The sequence below is a fragment of the Gallus gallus genome, chromosome 3 (genome assembly GCF_016699485.2).
Source record: "Gallus gallus isolate bGalGal1 chromosome 3, bGalGal1.mat.broiler.GRCg7b, whole genome shotgun sequence".
NCBI classification, from domain to species: domain Eukaryota; kingdom Metazoa; phylum Chordata; class Aves; order Galliformes; family Phasianidae; genus Gallus; species Gallus gallus.
This window is the reverse complement of record NC_052534.1, coordinates 59,366,260-59,383,208: the sequence shown is the minus strand read 5'-3', so window position 1 is coordinate 59,383,208 and position 16,949 is coordinate 59,366,260. Positions and strand designations below refer to the sequence as shown.

At 38.2% G+C, this 16,949-nt stretch overlaps 1 protein-coding gene across 2 annotated transcripts in view; it reads left to right on the top strand.

Moving 5' to 3' along the window:
• The window catches only part of TRMT11 (tRNA methyltransferase 11 homolog), a 31,241-nt gene extending 14,743 nt beyond the window's left edge, over positions 1-16,498 (top strand). The window contains exons 11-13 of one of the 2 annotated variants that reach the window (XR_001466004.4): positions 495-646; positions 4,519-4,639; positions 11,422-11,438. Coding sequence is in view for 1 of the 2 variants with exons in the window: in NM_204368.2 (NP_989699.2) it covers positions 495-626; positions 4,519-4,639; positions 11,422-11,553 (385 nt within the window). In the remaining variant the exon portion in view is untranslated. Of the gene's footprint in view, positions 1-494; positions 647-4,518; positions 4,640-11,421 lie in introns of both variants that reach the window. The other variant, NM_204368.2, reaches the window with a different exon arrangement.
• Positions 16,499-16,949: the final 451 nt, after the last annotated feature.

The window sequence follows — 16,949 nt, the reverse complement described above, 5'->3', positions numbered from 1 at the left end:
ATAACTTGCACGCGTCCAGATTTTACATCCTGTATCTCACCTCAGCAAACCACTATTACCTTGCGTTTCCCATTCTCTAAGGGTTCTCTTCAATCCCTGCAAGCTGCAGAATCAGTTTAAAATGTAATGCCTCTATTTTAACTCAACCGTAGCTCTTGGTTTTCCACTGCTCCTTTTCTCTTCACGGATTACATGAGGCTTCTGCATATGCATGGCCTTCCTTGTCTTCTGCCTTTCAATCTAAGTTGCTCTTAGGAAAAATGCTGTGCAAAATAGCTTTTCCCAACACACATGTGATTCTTTGATTTTCAGGGATAGGTGATGGTCTAACGTCCCAGTATGGGAATGTGGCAAACCTTATAGTAGAAGCTGCACATTGGAATTGGCCTAGGGTACTTCCTGTAAATTTCAAATAGTGCAATTATATTTTTTTTAACTTAGAAATATGTTTTTTACCTGTACCTTTATGCTTACACTTGCAATTTTTTGTTCAGCACAGAAAATCACATCATCATTTCATCCAGCTATCATCTGAGTGACATCTTTTTTGACCTATTGAAGTTTGCAGCAGAATATCTGGTGATGGGAGGAAGATTAGTTTACTGGCTGCCGATATACAGGCCTGAGTATGTATGCTTGATTTCTGGTATGTACTATGTCAGAGAAGACGGTGAATCCTGGCCATGAATATGTGGGCTGAAACCTTCTTAGTGCTAGCACTGAAAAGTATTGCTCATACTTCATATGGTTAAAACTTTATATGAGGGAAATCAGATTTTGAAATAAGGTTTTTGAGTAGAGATAACTCCTGCCTGTAACTGAAAACGCCATCACATCTCCTTGTAAGTGCATGTCCAATGGATTGAGATTTAAGTTATATAATGAGACTTCTTAGGAATCTATCTGCACCTCACATAGTAATAGGAAGGCTCTTATTAATAAATATTTCTATTAAGAGTAGTTGATGGAGGTGCATAACAAAGTCCCGTCAGAGAACATTCTTGGCTGCTTGGAGTTTGGCACTACTAACTTAGCTTTGTTCTCAGGAATCAAGTTAGTTGACAAGAGATGGCAATGAGAGGCAAGAATTGGAGGGAAACAACACTGCTAAGGGCAAGAGAGGCCAGCAGAGACTGCGAAATGCTGTCTGCTCAGTGGTGCAGCCTGGGATGATGACTGAGTTTAAGAGAAGAGATGTCTGTTTGCATAGCTTTGCTTATCTCTTAAATAAGTTTTGTTGTTATTTATTTTTCCTCAAAACTGTTCTATAGTAAAGGGGAGAGTAAATGTGTGATAGCTGTTTGTGAGTATCTCCCAGATACAGATGTGCTCTGAAGGTAGCTTTTGCAATGTCCTGTATTTTTATGTACAGGCAGGCTACACTGATAAATGAATTAACTGCAGTCCCTGATTTCACCATGCACAAACCTTGTGACAATCCTACATACAATTATCATGCTCTTTTTGAAAATTTGGGAATCAAAAGGAGCCAGTTTGTTACATCAGATGTCTACACACTCTTCAGTAACAAAGCACTTAGTAGATTGTATGTGGGTTGTTGTTATTTTAAATGATATAATTGGAATTTTAGGCTTTTTGCATACTTTTTTTTCCACACTGAATCACAGAATTTTAGGGGTTGGGAGGGACCTCTAGATTCCAACTGCTAAGGCAGTTTCCTGTCAGCAGGTCACACAGGTAGGCAGCCAGAAGAGTCTTGAATATCTCTGGAGAAAGAGACCCTACAACCTGTCTGGGCAGCCCGTTCCAGTGCTCTGTTATAACTGACAGTAAAGAAGTTCTTTTACATGTGTGTATGGAACTTCCTGTGTTCTAGTTTATGCCTGTTGCCCCTTGTTCTGTTGCTGCTCCTTGTTATAATGATGCACGCCCTTGAGAAGAGCCTGCCCCCATTGACTTGACTCCTCCACTTCAGATATTTATAAACAGTTACAAAATCCCCTCTCAGCTTTCTCCTCTCCAGATTGAAGGGTCCCAGGTCTCTCGGCCCTTCCTCATATGGGAGATGTTCCAGGCCCTTCATGTAAGACTGCTCACGGGCAAAACAAGAAATACCATTAACAGTATTGTAAATTACTGTTCAAAATGTCTGTCTGTACACGCTTAACCCTTGCAGAATTCACTAGTACGCAGGGGCTTAGTTTTCCATGTCAATGAACTCTGTTTCAAATTACTGTATTTGTTCTGTTTGTCAAGATAACTGAGGTTTTGTCTACTTGTTGAACGTTAGTAAGAGCACACTTCCTCCACACACAGTTTTACCAACAGCTGAACATTTTATCCTATCAGCTGTGCATTCTCATTCTACTTCTGTTGTTGGTTTTGGGAGGGCAGCTCTCTCAGACTCTAGTTGGATTGCCCTTTAAAAAGTAAATTTGTACATAGTGTTATTAATTTATGCACTGAAGTTTGAAATATGTAAGTCACTGTATTAGCACAGAATATTTCTATGGTCACTTTATTTTTGGCTATGAGGATGAACATGAGAGAAAATTTTATGTATGTAGAAGAGAAATAGGAGTTTGTGTTATCAAATATGCCCAGGCAACACCTGCCATCAGGCTTCTGCGTTATTTGAGATCCTTGTGTGTTACCTTAAATTAAAAACAGAACTAGGTTAAAATTGATCTCTGTTAAAAGCACTGCTACTGTATTTCTCAGATAATGTTCTGAATTCTACCTAAGATTGCAGAAAGATATATATGTGCATTATTGCTAACAGACAAGGATTTTAAACAGTGATAGTGATCTCTCATTCTGCAAGATAGCATCTCACACCAAAGTTTACTTTCACTCTGACACTGAAATCATTGTTGAGTCTGAATTCCTTTAATTCCTTTGTAGACAGGCTTTTATATGCTAAGAAGAGAGACTTCAGGGATGTTGTGACAGTGCCTACTTTACTAGAAGTGAGAGGCTGCTTGGTGTACTACGTGCATCAAAAGTCTTAGGGAGTAAAAACACAACATTTGAGAATTCATTTGATTCTCCCTTGTCAAAAGCATATTCTTACTCCACTTAGCAGAAGTTGTGACTTGGTTTCAGACACAAGAAGGGACTAAAAGGCTGTTTCGTCTATCTGGAAGTTTTGGAACAATGCAGACGTAAATAAATAAAAAACCAAATGCTACTGCAAGTCTGTAATGTTGCTTTACTTGTTTAATGGCTTGCTATCATCTTTAAACTAATAAATATCAAGGCTTCACTCAGTACCCAGAGGGATCCTTTTATGGGTTCTTTGCTTTTGAAGTTGCAAGGCTACTAACACTTCAGAACTAGTATTTTTATTCTCTAAAGCGAAAACTTTGTGGCAGGGTGTTGTGAAGGATGACTTCTTTTTTTCCTGCAAATACTGCATGAGCAACTGAGCCTCTGAAATTAGTGTTAAATAGCAGTGAAACCAGAGATTGTATGAAACTTGTTCTACCAAATCCTGAGTGAGTGTAGTGAAAACTCATTTGAAAAAATGAGTTTCTTTTCTTCTTCCAGCTACTGTTGGTGAACTCAAAACTATGGCTTACAAAAGTTTGCATCACCTCCCTGTCTTGTTAATAGGTCTGGGTTAGTGGAATGTGATTTTTGTACTGCTGATGTTCTTCAGCCTGGTCTCCTGAGTGCCTTTCTTGGTTGTGTGTCTAAACAGCTTTGCAGGTCCATCATTTAGTGACGTGCTTACTGTCACAAGCTTGTGCCATATGTACAGGACAAGTTATTTTCAGTTGTATTGGATTTGACTCCCCTTTGTCCTGGAACATTAAATCCACTTTGTAAAGTGAAGAAAATCCACATCTTTACAGGAAAAATGAAAAATTCCTCCATTATATCTTTTAAGTTCCAGTGATTCATGTGAAAATTGTTCAGTTCTTTTTTGTTTTTTGATGCCTGGCTTCTGGTGCATCCCAACCGCAGGAGAATCACGAGAGCAGGCTTTTTATATGAAACCATAGTCACTGACAGTATGGTATATGAAGCCTAAATGGCTGATTTCTGTTGCAATATATAGAAACAACATTTGATCTCTTTTATCTTATAAGCTGGGTTAATACTGTGCTATTAAGTTAAATTTTAAATGCCTCCTTCGGCATTTGGAGAAACAGAAATAGGGACATAGTACGCTTCTGAGATGCGAGGCATTTTAAACATGGTAACTACTTGATTCTGTAGGAAGAACTTAATTGCAAGCCACATTACTAGCATCTGTTGTTAAAAGATAATTGATTTTTGTTTCTATTCTGTTTAGAAAAATCTTCCATCATTTGTCAAGGTAATTACAGTCTGATTTGCAGCACCAGCTTCTGAACTCAGGAATGTGGAAAAAAAGACTGCAATACATAATAGATGAACTCAGCAACAATACCTGAACTTCTGATCGCTTAATAGAAAGTTGTCGCACGCTTTTAATTGTAATCCGTTTTGTGAAAGATCTGTGTGAATGTTGTTTCAGATGCAAGTGTTTCAGTTCAGGAGCTTACAACTCTGAATGTTTATTTTTTCCAGATATACAGAAGAGATCGTTCCCCGCCACCCGTGCCTGAAACTTATTAGCAACTGTGAGCAGATGCTTTCCAGCCACACATCAAGGCGCCTGATAACCATGGAGAAGGTGAAGGAATTCAAGGTAAGCTTGAATTCTTGATTATATTGTGTAAAATGGTAGCTGCTGCCCTCATGAAAAGTTTGTGCTGTGCAGCATTTGATCTTCACGCAGTTCTCTCACACTTGAGTCTTTTATGATGACGGAGGTTTTATAAAATTGCCACACATTTCTTCAAAGTAAATTGGGTAGTGATTTAATGAACTGTTCTGGTTTTGCTCTTTTGCTTTTCCTCCTGATCTTCTGATAAACTTTTAGTCCTCAGCAAATCCCTTTAACTGTGTGGAAGTGATCTTTAAAACTATGCTTGCTTATGGAAATTGCATCTGCTTTTCTTGGAAAACTGAACTCTGTGAATCAGATCCATGGAGATGTTGAGATGCCTAAATGCCCATTTTTTGAAGTGTAATTTGGTGCCTAAGTAAATTTTAAATTCCAAATACTTTGTGGATCTGATGGTACATGTAAACCGTATTCAACTGTTACCTCATTTTTTAGTGTGGTACTTCTGATCTTTAAATCCATGAGAGACTAGGAGGAATCTGGCTTTTGGAAGTCATGATGTTCCTATGACATGAGTACAATGAAGCAAAGAGTTTTGTTTAAATTTACTGTGGGGGCAGGACAAACCAAGTTCCTTTCTGGAGACATCAAGACTAGTAAACACTGCATTCAAGTCTCTGTTCTGTTATTGCTGCTTCTCTCACCTGCTAATACTGTTAAAAAGATGCTACAGCAAGGGGAAGCAAATTGTTAATGAAAACACATGCAAAAGGTGAGCATTCCTTTTCTGTTGGAAGAGCTGTTTAAAATGACAGGAGATACAGATGGACTGCTGTGTTTGCATGGTGATCACACTAATAACACAGCAGGATTTCAGTACTGCATTTGTAATGCTAACGATGACTGAAATTTTCAAGCAACTTTTTGTAACACTCTGTATGTGGAATTCAGAGCCCAAGTTGCCAACTTTGTCAGTAGCAAACCACGAGGGTAAATTACAAACCTTTTTGACACGTACGTCTCGGGGTGTCCATGGAGGTATTCTGTGGAAGTTCTATTACATGGCAGGTATGTGGCTGCCAGTGCTGTAGGATAAGATGTTCTGATTTAAAGAATATGTTCACCCTTCTGCTACCAGACTGTCATTATTTGTTATTCTTGTTTTGCGCATCACGTATGCTTCAGTACGTGCTTTGACATGTTCACGCCTGGAAACACTTTGCTTTGAGCACCTGATACTACTTGGCAGACCTACTGCCTAGATAAAACTGTGCAGTGCTTTTGCTGTGGACTCCAGATGTCTTTTATGTAGCTTAAAGATACTAAGGCTCATGCACTGTTTCTTATAATGTAGAACTTGTATAAACAACAGGGTACCTACTGACTCTTTTGCAAGCGTCTGCTTGGTTAAGGATCTTGATGTTTGGCATCTACCTTCCAAAGATCTCCCCACCCCGTTTTCCCTTACCTGACATGCTTCATATTCCCATGGCCCTCCATAACGTGTATTTTTGTGTCTTTACATCTCAAAAAACCTTTTGAGTTGGATACTTCTGACTCACCAAATATGATCATAAAATCCACGACTTGGAGCTTTGGCTCCAGTTTTTCTGAATTTTTATGAATATGCAGGCATTTACATCTCCAGAAAGTCAACATTTTCTTTACGAAACTGATTTGTAACAGGAACTCAGAAATTTCATTCAGTTCAGCTTAGTGTAATGCTCACTACTGACTAATATTTTATAAATGACATAGTGTTGTTATGCAATCCTTCATGTTCCCCAGTGTTTGTCACCAACTGTCACCAACACCAGCGACTTGCAAATTTCACAGCAAATTCAGTTCCATTATTAACACTCTTAACTGAAATAAAACTTTCTAGTTGATATTTAAGTGGACAGGACTGTGCGAGTTTAGCATCACTGAGCTATGGAAAGAGGTATTTTTGAGAGTAAAAACGTAAGTTCCACTTTCCAAGATTGAGAGCAGTCATATGTAAGAGCTGAAATACAGTGATAATGTAAGGCTGAGAAGCTGTTGGTTGAGTAGATGAGTGATGTAATGTCTTTTAACTGTAATCAAGTAGGTGTCCAGTCTTCTGCTTTAGGCCAGGGAGGGTTTAACCAGTTCTTTCAGACTGAATCAAGTGAAAATGTGATGGTTTATTTTTCAAGAACCTTTTAATGCAAGTCTGGAAGATCTCAGTCTGTACTATCAAATAGTTATTTATTTTAATTTCAATCTCTGTTAGGTAGGTTAATCAGTAGCAAAGTTGGAGTATAACAGCTTTCAGCATAAATACTGCAAGTGTTCTTTGGAATCTGTATCTAGTGATCCGTTGTCTCAGGAGGGATGAACTTAGTAACAGCGTTTAATTAGGCTGTTCCCTTTCGTTAAATCAGTGGTCTAGCATTTTTTTCCTGCATTCCCCCATAATGCATGTTTCAACCATTGCAGAATTCCTTGCGCTTGTTTCATTCCTTATTTGGCTATCTTAAAGAGACTAGCTATTTGGCTGATAAAAGCTACCTAGTTCTGAAGTTTCTCATTAGAACTTCTCAAAAGAAAAAAATACTGAAGGAGAACTCTACAATTAGTGAGGGTTAAGACAGACACCTAGAAGTTCTGGGGAGACATGATACAGAAAACTTGATTGAAGGTGAGCATAAGACCGCCCATGGAGAGGCTCTGGAGCAGTGGGTTTACAAATCCACAGTGCTGACGGGTCCAGTATTTCCATGTCATGTAGCCACTCCAGAGTTTTTACTGGTGTAGAATTTTTCCTACTGCATTTAGCAGTGTTTGTTCCTGGATGCGACCCTGTTGTTCCTGATTTGGAAAGTGCTTATTGTTGTTTATAGCTGTATAACATTAGTACAGGTGGCTTATATAGCTACTATTTAGCACCAGATGTAGAGTAGCAAGAAACTGTGATAAGGCTAGGAAGATCTATTAAACAAGAACTGCATGTAGGTAATTACCCTAAGGCTGAACTGAGGCATGCCAGATTCATTAAAAACTTGTAAACTTACACATAATGTCTACCAAGAAAAACATTTAATGTCTTAAAGAAAAACAAGAATTTCCTGTTATCTTTAAGCTCCTTCCTCTTTCTTCCATCACTTCCATTATTTATCAGAGACACGACACCTTTTTAGTGTTGTCTTTAGAACAATTAAGTGTTAAGCTGAAAACTCAAATCAGGTAGAAGCAGTTTGGTAGCATCCACTTTGACAAGAGCTTTGTTGGCTTTCAGTTGTCACAGAATTCATTATAAAATGTTTCAGTGCAGAAGTTTTATGCAATAACTGCTGTTTACAATTAGTCGGCTGTTTTGAGAACTTAAATTATTCAAAGTGAGAGCCAAGGATGATCTTAAAAATAAAAAAAATAAAAAATAATAATAATAATAATAAAAAAGGTGGTTAATGAACATTTTTAGTTCTGACTTTACAAATAAAGGAAGAAGTCTTCATGGTAAGACCAGTAGGCTGGGGAAGGAGTTCGCTTATTGCCAACTAGGCTGATCATTGCTGATCAGTCTTGGCACATAGCCTAAGGAAATGTTTTCTTGGGAAGTCTCAGTATTTTGTGCCAAAGAACCAACTGTAAACTTTATGCCTTGAAAACTATGTACACTTGTTTCAAAGGGAATCGAAAGCTAGTCATCCCTAGATGCAGCTTTGAGTACCACTCCCAATTCTTCCAGTGAGTCATGTTAAGAGGAGGAGAAGGACTGCCTAGGTGAAAACACTGGTTCAACTCCATTCTCTGAATTCAAACATGCATATTGACTGGACTGGACAGTTAATGCACTTGAGGGAAAGCATGGTCAGTAACTGAAACTGTTCCTATGATTTGATCCATTCATTACTGTTTTCTGTCCACAATCCCAAAGTTGTCTTCTCTTACTGCAAAATACTCCTTTGAGAAATTTGGATTGCGTGTTCTGCCTGTTTATGCTACTCAAAATGGAGGTCAACTGAGGATATTTGACTGGCTTTCTCACTGAAATGAGCTGGTGCTTGATGCCTAGGTGAATTCCAAACCAAATAGTCAGAATGGTTTCATGAAGATGATTTTTTGGTATCCCTGGTCTCATCCCTGTAGAATTAAATGCAGTCTATTCCTAGTGCTCAGATAGTACCTGTTCAGCTCCCTTTATAGAATTTGTTCAAAAATATTCATCTCTGAAATTCAAGAATTTCTCTTATTTGATCAGTTCTCATATTCCTTCTAAAACTATTTTTGATTAGTACATGTCAATAATGAGTTGCATCTCTGGATAAATTTAGTGTTTCTTATTTTCTTTTCCTTTTTTAAGAAGCCATTCCTAATCTGTTCTTTAAAGCCATCAACATTTTTATTGGACAGTCATGTCTACACAGACGTGTGCTCTTAAGCTGGAATTATAACAGCATGGGCCAGGAGCTTTCTTTGTAAGCCGTCCCAAGAAATCAGTGCCTGACTGCAGATCTCTCATCTAGCAAGCAGTGGTCTGCATTGCTTTTGATGAGGCCTGCATTTACAAAAAAGATTCTTCTGTGGTACGAAGTGCCAGACTTTTGTCCATCTGATGAATATGGTTGCTTTTCTTACAGCTCCGTTTAACTTGAAGTTTCTTCCCTTTCATACCATATCCCCTCTTTGCCCTAACCAGCTTGGAGTTACAGGGAAGTAGTTCCGTTCTTCCTTCCTCCCTTCAACCCAAGTCAGCATTTTGTTACTTAAGGAGTCCAGATGAATGGTGTACAGATGTGTGACCTCTTAGAGGTTATAGGGATTGATTTTTATACTAAAATACTGTTGACACCTGTATCATTATCCTTCAGGATCAGATATCTCATCCATTTCTCAAAACAAGTGAATTAAGTAAAATCATCATTAAAACGCTTCCCAAAGGTATAAGAATACATTACCTGCTTAGGTCAAAGAAGGATTTATTGACCTGCAAATTCAGTGGAAGAACAAGTGTACTTTCCCTCAGAGTGGTACAGCATAAGAGAGCTGGAGGAGCGGGCAGACTGTGAAAGGGACTTAAGTCCTCCTTGTTTCCTGTCTCCAATAATATATAGATATATTTCCCATGGACATGTTATGAGGCTTAGTCTCACCTCTCACAAGTGACAGAAAACAATTAGTATTGTGTCTAAAGTGGGCTTACTGAGATCATTTTCTCCTGCTGTTTTCTTGCATCACAGTATTTAAAAAGAACAGACAGGCTGCTCGTGGTGTATGTGCTTTATGTGTTAGGTATGCACGTGGCACGTAATTTTCAGCAGATTAATATAAGCCTGTGGCGTGCTGATGGCTATCTGCTAGGTTAGTGGGAAGCAGCTTCATAGGAATTACTCACTGTGTCCAGAAGAGGGCACTTACACATGCACACAAACGTCTTGCTGTGTTGTAAAATCTTTGTCTCGCTCCTTTAGAATGTGTGTTAGGACATACAAAGCAGGATGTGGTGTTGATCGTGATAGATGAAAGTCTAAAAGAGCTACAAAATAGGTGGAGGGGGGAGGATGTCCACTGGAATTTAGTTCATCTGGCATTGTAATAGCTGGGTAATATACAAAAATACTGAATTACATCTACTTCCATGTTACTATTACTTGTGCTAAAGCATGCCAGAGTAACTTTAATTTCAAATATGAATGAATAACCCCAAACTGTATATTAAAATAATGAACTGATTTATATGTTACTGCATTGCTCGAAGCTGCGAAGGAGCATTAGAAAGAAAAATTTAGTAGAAGTTTAGTTCTGTTGTATGCTTGTTTTTATCTTCTCTTTGCACAGTTCAGTTGTACTTGTGAGGCTGTTCAGCTCAGTCCCATCCTGCTACTGAGTGTGATAAACTGTAAACCATAAATGTTAAACTGTTTTTAAATTTGACATCAGCTTTTAGCACTCAGATAAAAAGGTTGATGTATTATTTAAGTTAGAGTACTGTTAATACAAATTGGTAAGTATCTTAATTGTACAGAGCCACAGAATGTGATGAACTAAACTTTTATATATAGTCACTCATATGTCAGTTTTCTAAACTGTTTTATAGGCTGATGTCAAATAGATTTTATGTGCAGGGCTTCATTATGTCAGCTTTACTTTTCAGAAGCATGTGATTAGTGCACACAAATGAAATCCTCTGATAGTACTTCAGTATCTGTGGGAACTCCTTTTAATCTTTTGTGTTCCTCTTCTTTTTGTATCTGCTTTCCACAAAATGAGTGATTGAATTATACAGGCTATATTTTTTCTGAAAACTAATCTTTGTATTTTCCTTTGTAAAAAGTCTGTGTGACAGTACCTGTGCTCTCATTTCAACCTGCAAGGGCTGAATTCTGATGATAACTGCTGAGATACTTCCAGTGATTCATCACAGTTCAAGCTTCAAATGTATGTTATTGACAGCTTGCATTAGATTGGTGTACAGAGTAGAAATCTGAATAAGTACATTTAAAACAAATGAAGAAAAACAAACCCACTCAATAAAACAAACACAAAAATTGGTTACAGCTTGTATTTGATCAGTGTTGAATGAGAATCCGCTGCATATGTATTCTCATTTCTGTTAAAATGTCAATGAGTTTGTAGTAGGATGTATGCGTTCCTAATGTTAATTCCGTAGAAAACTTCAGCAGTGTATTTTTGGAATTCTTTAACAATTTAAACATTTGCCATTAAACTGTAAAAAAGTACTTTATTCTTGCTTGTAGTAATCTGAAAAAGTCTGGAGAAAAAACAGTGGCAGTGCATGCTGGACTTTTAATTAATGCTTACATTTTGATACCATACAGGATCAAGACCAGAATTCTTACTTGTCGGATGGTCAGTACATGCCATACAAGGGACACAATTCTTTCCGTGAGAAGTATTTCAGTGGTGTGACAAAAAGAATTGCCAAGGAAGAAAAAGACAACCAGAAGTAAAATACAATATAAACATATTAAAAAATGAGGAAGGAATGAAGATTGTGTTTCTTTGTAAAGACATCTGGATATGAACATTCATTTGGATGCTTCAGAAAAATAAATACTGCTTTTAATTTTAAAGCAAGATGAAGCCCACAACACAGGTTGAGAGCGGTTCTTTTTAATTACATTTGTTTATAGCAGATTTTATTGTACAATGTTTCTGAGTTTTATTTAATTTATATTTGTGCTTTCAAGTCCTAATGATGATTGACTAAAACCATTATTATTGTTCTTTCACCATTAACATTTACAAAATAGTAGTGTTATTTGGCTTCTTAAACTGTGAACATCTGGCCGTTTTCGAAACACGTGGTGGTGATCAAGGATTGCTTATTATGAAGATCAGTTTCATTTGCTTTGGGGTTTTTTTCTGCTGTTTTCTTTTTTTGTTGTTGTTTTATATGGTATACAGTGGAACAGAGAAGTTTGTCATGAGATTTTATTTCTAATTGTTGTATGCAATAACTGCTCAGATTGCTCTGGCTGAGGACTGCAGTGTTTAAAACAAACAAAAAAACACAAACACACAAAGCAACAAATGTGTGTATGTGCACACATGCACGCGCCTCTGTGACCTGACAAACGCTGGAGAGCCTCTTTAAACCCTCTGAAGTTTGTCCACATCTGAAGCTCATCTGTACTTTGGATTTGCTCTTGCATTCCTAAACCTTGACTCTTGGTCAAGCCAACTGTCTGCAATTTTTGGTTCAGAAATTGATAGTTAAAGCAGTAACAACAACAGCATAAAATCAGTAATGGTTCCCTAATGGTATTAAGCCTAATCAAATCTTTGAAATTGAAGCTGTATTTGTCAAAGGGAAAACTTTGCTGAATCCACACCGTGTCCATCATGAAAATACCTCATTTGAAAACCACTAAGCCCATTAATTCAGGATGTTAATGGCTCTTCTCATTTTGGTGGTCAAATATTCTTCAAGAGGGCGTTGGTGAATGTATCTGCTTGCTCCAACTAGAGGAAGCCTTGCTTCTTAATTTGCTGCAAGCTACTGACTGTGGTCATTTTACAGTCTTTGTAGGTAATAATCTAGAGCCTCTCCAAAAACCCAGTCATACCTAGGCAAGTAGAAATCATTGTGCATTTGGTTGAGTTCATTAACTGGATTTGCTCTTCTGTGTGTTGTGGTCCTCAGCTGCAGCAGGGAGAGCTCAAATATTCAATGGCAACTTTGTCTGACCTTCTGGATCTAATCTGTGGTGGTGTAGGTAGTTCTGAAATAGTGATTTATTTTCTCTGTTTACATTATAAATCACTTTGTTTTGAGACTCAATGTCAGCCGTATAATAGTTGTTCTGGGCTAAACTTGGAGGGAGATGAAAGCTCAGAAACTTTTCAAAAGCAGGATTTGAATTGAACACTTTCAAATATTACATCAAGACATTACCGCTTCTGAAAAGCTGTCTTCATGTAACTTCTGACTTCAATTTTAGTATTACAATTTGACATTCAGTCTTTATTACTTTACAAATTAAAATTACTTTTTGTTCTTCATAGGCAAGGAATTTTTGTAGATGGATTTATTATGCATTTATAACTTCATTTTCTTAAAAGTTACCCTACGTAGACATGATCTAAATGGTTATACAAGATGTAAGGTAGTGGCAAATCTGGCTCTGTCTATTTAAAGAGAATGATTTAGTTTATTTCTCCTCTTCTTGGTCCAACTTTTAGTCCATTCAGCAGCGGTGGTGTGGCCTCTGTTTAGCAGTTCATACATAACAGCTCTATCATTACAGAAGAATACCATTTTGAACAGAAACTGTAAGTGTATTTGGGGTACTACATCAACGTACACTAATCAAAAAGTTTGGAATTGAAATCAGATGTTCCAGTTCTGCTGATCCCCAACATTAAAGCTATCATTTGGAAATATTCTCCTTGTTTAATGTGCACACTGCAGACAATCGTATGTGCAGACGTGCAAAGCAGAGGCGTTTATAGCTACAGAGCTGGGACACAGGCCTCGTGCTGTCTCTAGCAAAGGACTGACAAGCGGGTGAGTTATCCTTTCGACAGGATTTGGCCACCGATGGCCGCGGTTTCTGGCGCTTTCATTCAATCTGGTTCCATTCAGTCTCTTTCTGTGAAGTTCCAGTTTCCTGTCCCTGGCAGGGAGGGTCAGTTCACAAGCCCGCGCTGAACTCATTCCGTTGTCATTCTCTCCTTTGGGGTGGTTTGTGCCATTTTCCAGTTTTGAAAAATAAACGTTATTTTTGGAGCGCTTTGTTGCACTGCAGTGAATTGGATGGAGGGAGGAGCTGAAGTCAGCTGCAAGGTCATACGGGCAGAGGCCCTCTCTTGCTGTAGGGAACACTTTCTTGAGTTCAGAAAGGGAACGGATCCTCGTCTTTTCATGGAATCCCTTTATTTCATGGTTCAAACAGGTTTGACAGAAGGTCAAGGTTTGAGGGGGTCTTACAGGTAACAAGGACCTAGGAATTTTGTTGAAATGAGCAGAAGTGTTGAAGAAAAAGACTTACTTAATATGTCTTTCAAGATTTAAAAAAAAAAAAAGTAATGAGTTCAACTCTCATTCAGTATCAGAGAACTTGCATGGAAACAAGAGTTTGATATAAAAATGCTAACAGTTGTTTCTGCTGCTTCTGCCACAACCCGTGCTGCTTCTGCTGCTTCTTGATCTATTCCTTAAAACAAACAAAAGAAAGCATACAAAGACCATTTTAGGATGTCTCAGCAGAGCATTCTTATTCTTTAAAGCTATGACGCCGACTCAGAAAGCTGAGATTCAGTCGTTTCCTCTCTTCAGTCCGATGAGAGGAATGAAGGAGATGTGTCAGCCTGCTGAACATCCCAGGGAAAGTGCAGTCCTCCCTTTAAACCAAGCTAAGAAACTAGTGTCTGTTATTGGGACGTCTAAACCTAGATCTCACCTAGCAGAGCAAGCTTCTTGTTTCCAGAACGCTTTCACTGGACTTCATGCTGGTGCTACGCAGTACAGCAACTTCCACCCACTGGATAGGGGCGTGTGAGATCTTGAAGTTGGGTCTTCTGTTTGTGGAGCCATTCTTCCTCTCTGCCTCTTTTCTACAGGGCAGTAAGACTGTGGTGGACATCCTTAATTTTTTGACCTCTCTTCTCCTTTTTCTGTTAGCCTAATAAGCAGTGCTTTAGCTCAAGAGCTGTGACTTACAAGCAGATTATTTCTATCCATACATGTGGAAGTCGGCAAAAGTCACTCTATTTTTGAGCTCTCAGTCAAGGCTCACCTGTCTGAAAATACTGAAGATACAAGTACACATTCTCTCAAGCTGTTCTGATACTACAATTAGCTGTGGAGCTTCTACAGGGAGGAAACACCTTAATAATTCTGAATCTTCTTTTTCTTTCCATGACTATGATTTAAGAACTCTTCATTAATGGCTATTTCCAGCGTCCCCAGAACAGCTTCAGGCCTTGGGGACACCAGCCAGAGAAGAGCGTCACTGGAAAAGTGACTGTGACTTTGCACTGTCCTCCAGCCAAAGGTCTTTCAGGCACAAAGATGTCCTCTGGGACAGGGCAAGACTGGAGCAGATGATGTGTGGTGGTTATTGTTTCCCTGCTGCATAGCAAGCAGCTCTGGGTTAGCTGACAGAGGACTGAAAAAGGCTCCAAGAAGCAGAGGCTGTTCACTGCTGGCTCAGCTCCCGTCACCACCATGGTTCTCTTTTCTGACTCTTCTTTCCACTCCTTCATCAAAAGCTGAGAAGAAAGTTTGAAAGCATTCTTCCTTTGCTGTTTAGCTTGGTCTACAGTCTAAACTGGGGTCCAGAGTTGAATGAGACTATCTTTTCAGTTTGGAAATTCCTTCTTCGCTCCTAAAAAAGTGGAGTTTTGGGTAGCCAGGAGAAGAAAGTGGCCAGTATCCTTTTCTTTTTTGTCTGCTATTTGGACAAAAAAAAAGGTTTTTTTCCAGCCTTGTTCGCTAATACTGCTAATGTTAGCGATTGCATCATTTTAAACAGCAAAATGTATCTCACCTGCCTCTATGCTGCCTTTTAAATATATTTCTCTGGTGTTCTTTTGTTTGCTGATTGGACTCTGTAAAAGTCTCTGTTTATGTGTGTATGCTCACAACTGTTTTCATTTTAGCTTTCTGTCATTGCTGCTGCTCTCTATGGTGTCTCTAATCAGTTACAGCTTTTGTGAGCCTATGGGTGTGGAGGATACCTCTCAGAAGAGATGTCAGCTCTTTCAGCCAAGAAGCCTCAAGCTCAAGGTCCTGGAGACAAGACAAGCTGTCTGGCTAGGCTAAGGATATTGGACCTCAGGACAGGTTTGCCAAGTAAAATCTTTTAAAATGCCTGTATTTCTCTTAAAATGAGGTAGGCAGCTGAAAAATAAAATCTACTGATAGGATTTTTCTGTCTTCACTGCCACTGTTGTGATTTTAGGTATGTCTATACTCAGTGGGATGCCCATTAGATTCATTACAGATTTTTGACAGCAGGCATAAGCACAGGTAGCTCCCCGCATATCGAGTTTGACAGGGAGTATTTTGCATACATGTGGTTAGAAATGAGACATTTTATTCTATTAAAGTTCCTTAACAGTTTTTTTTTTTTTTTTAAATTCAATTTATGCATTTGGGATGAAGAGCTTACTTTGTACAGAGAAACAATGATTGGCAGTAATTTCCTGGGATTCTAACTGAAAATTTCTGTAGCATTACATAAAATGGCTAAAATACATATTTTTACCTTTTAATGGTATAAAAACATCATGCTGTCATCATTGTTTTAATTCTTTTCAAAACTTAAGTTTTATTAAAACTAAGTTTTTTCAAAGTTTTATTTCAAAGCAAGTACCATTTGGTATATAAAATTCTTATTTAAAACTTGTTCTTCGTGGATTCATTCTAATAAATTTAGGACTGATAAACTGGTCATGTTGCTGTACTTTATAGGATTAGTAATTAACTTCAAGACTGTTAAGAGTTTTGTATTTGCTTGTCTGTGCAGGGGGATACTGTTGGCAAAATACTTTAGTAGCAATTAATCATAATACTTCCTTCTATAAAAGTGTGTCCCAGAAGATGTGACGTGTCTGAGTGATGACTCAGGGTGGATATTTAGTGCCAGTGCCAGGACTGGACAGCCCACAGCTTCTGTGCTTTATTCTGAGACTGATACCAGAGATTTTCACCAGAGACAGAATTGCACCGATGACTGCATTTTGGAGCAAGACTAAAACTTGATCCTTTTTCACTAAGAGAAACACAGTGCATAATTTTAGTACAGAATAAATTTAACTGTGAAAGTTCTTAACAAGTAATAGGGAAGGTTCATTTAAAATATTGTGATTTTTAGATAGAGTTGAAAAACAGCTTAAT